At 37.0% G+C, this 1,466-nt stretch overlaps 1 protein-coding gene across 1 annotated transcript; it reads left to right on the top strand.

Annotated features, from left to right (window-relative positions):
• The first annotated feature begins 252 nt into the window (after window positions 1–252).
• CSUI_004916 (tcp-1 chaperonin) lies at window positions 253–1,466 on the top strand. The gene is made up of 2 exons (XM_068065097.1): window positions 253–472; window positions 1,036–1,466. Exons 1-2 carry the CDS (start codon window positions 319–321, stop codon window positions 1,164–1,166), a joined length of 285 nt encoding a protein of 94 aa, XP_067922929.1. The 5' UTR covers window positions 253–318; the 3' UTR covers window positions 1,167–1,466.

Here is a 1,466-nt window from a genome sequence, read left to right as displayed (position 1 = left end):
TATGTATATCTATATCTATATATATCTATATATATATATGAATATATAGGTTACGAGAGAGAGATTTTTCTATCTATCCTGTAGGCTGAACGAGGTGCAAATGACAGCTCGTTGTCTCCGTTTGCTTCTTCTTCTTCTCCCTATCTCTCTGGCATAGATAGTTTTGTATGTATACGCATCTGTCTATCTATCTATCTCTCTTTCTATATAGGTATATACCTGTGTCTCTGTATGTATGTGGGGGTTTGAATGTGACAGGAATACAAGAAAGAGGTGCGAGGAAAAGAGAAGCTTGCGATCGAGGCCTTTGCCCAAGCCATGCTAGCTATACCGAAGACTCTTGCGGAGAATGCCGGTCTCGATGCTGAAGAATCGATTCTTACTCTTATCGATGAATATGAAGCCAATCGAAAGCAGCAGCCTGTTGGCCTTAACCTCAATACAGGCAAAATTCTATCCCCCGCAGTCGAAGGTGAAGCCACACGCACAAAATACACCCTTCTCTACTCCTATACATACACATATATACATATATATACATATACATATGTATATACAAGAGAGCGACAAAGAGCCTTCTACATGTATATATATATATATGTAGAGAGAGAGAGAGAGATAGATGTACCCATGTATATCTATGTGGAAGTCCCCTTTGCATTCTATGTATGTGTATGTATCTCTTAGATAAGTATATTCGTAGATAGATGTGCAGATGTGTATGAGAAGACTGATAGTACAAGATATTCAGGGCTTCTGACCGCTTGGATATATATATATATATTTGTAAATGTATATGTACGTGTCTATGTTATGTATATATATACATGTATACATGTATGCATGCATATGTATATGTGTATGTATATGTGTATGTATATATGCATGTATATGTGTATGTAGATGCATGTATGTGTATGTAGATGCATGTATATGTGTATGTAGATGCATGTATATGTGTATGTAGATGCATGTATATGTGTATGTAGATGCATGTATATGTGTATATGTGTATGTATATGTGTATGTATATAGGTGTGTGGGATAACTACAGAGTGAAGAGGCAAATGCTGTCGATCGCCCCCACACTCGCGCAGCAGTTGCTTCTCGTAGACGAAGTGCTCAAAGCAGGAAAATCTATGGGAAGAGGAGGAGGAGGATGCTAAACAACTCTGAAAAGAAGATAAAGATAAAGACGAAGATGATTGAAAGAAAGAGAGAGACGAAGAGAAAGAAAGAGAAAGATAAAAAGAGAGGAAAAGACAGGAGAAGCAAATGAATGGAGAAGAAAACGGATCTTCTTTGATGCTTATGATAGTTTAGACTTTCTTTCTTTCTTTCATTCGTTCTTTATCTGTCTTTCTTTCTCTTCTTTGCTCCACATCACTAAGCCTTTGTAGATATGGTCTTCTTCCTCTTCATTCTTTCATCCTTTTGACTATCGTTTCTTCTTCTTCTTGTTGTTG

The sequence above is a fragment of the Cystoisospora suis genome (assembly GCF_002600585.1).
Source record: "Cystoisospora suis strain Wien I chromosome Unknown contig_2354, whole genome shotgun sequence".
In the NCBI taxonomy this organism is placed as follows: Eukaryota; Apicomplexa; class Conoidasida; order Eucoccidiorida; family Sarcocystidae; genus Cystoisospora; species Cystoisospora suis.
The sequence above is the reverse complement of the archived record's forward strand: the minus strand, read 5'-3'. Positions and strand labels throughout refer to the sequence as shown.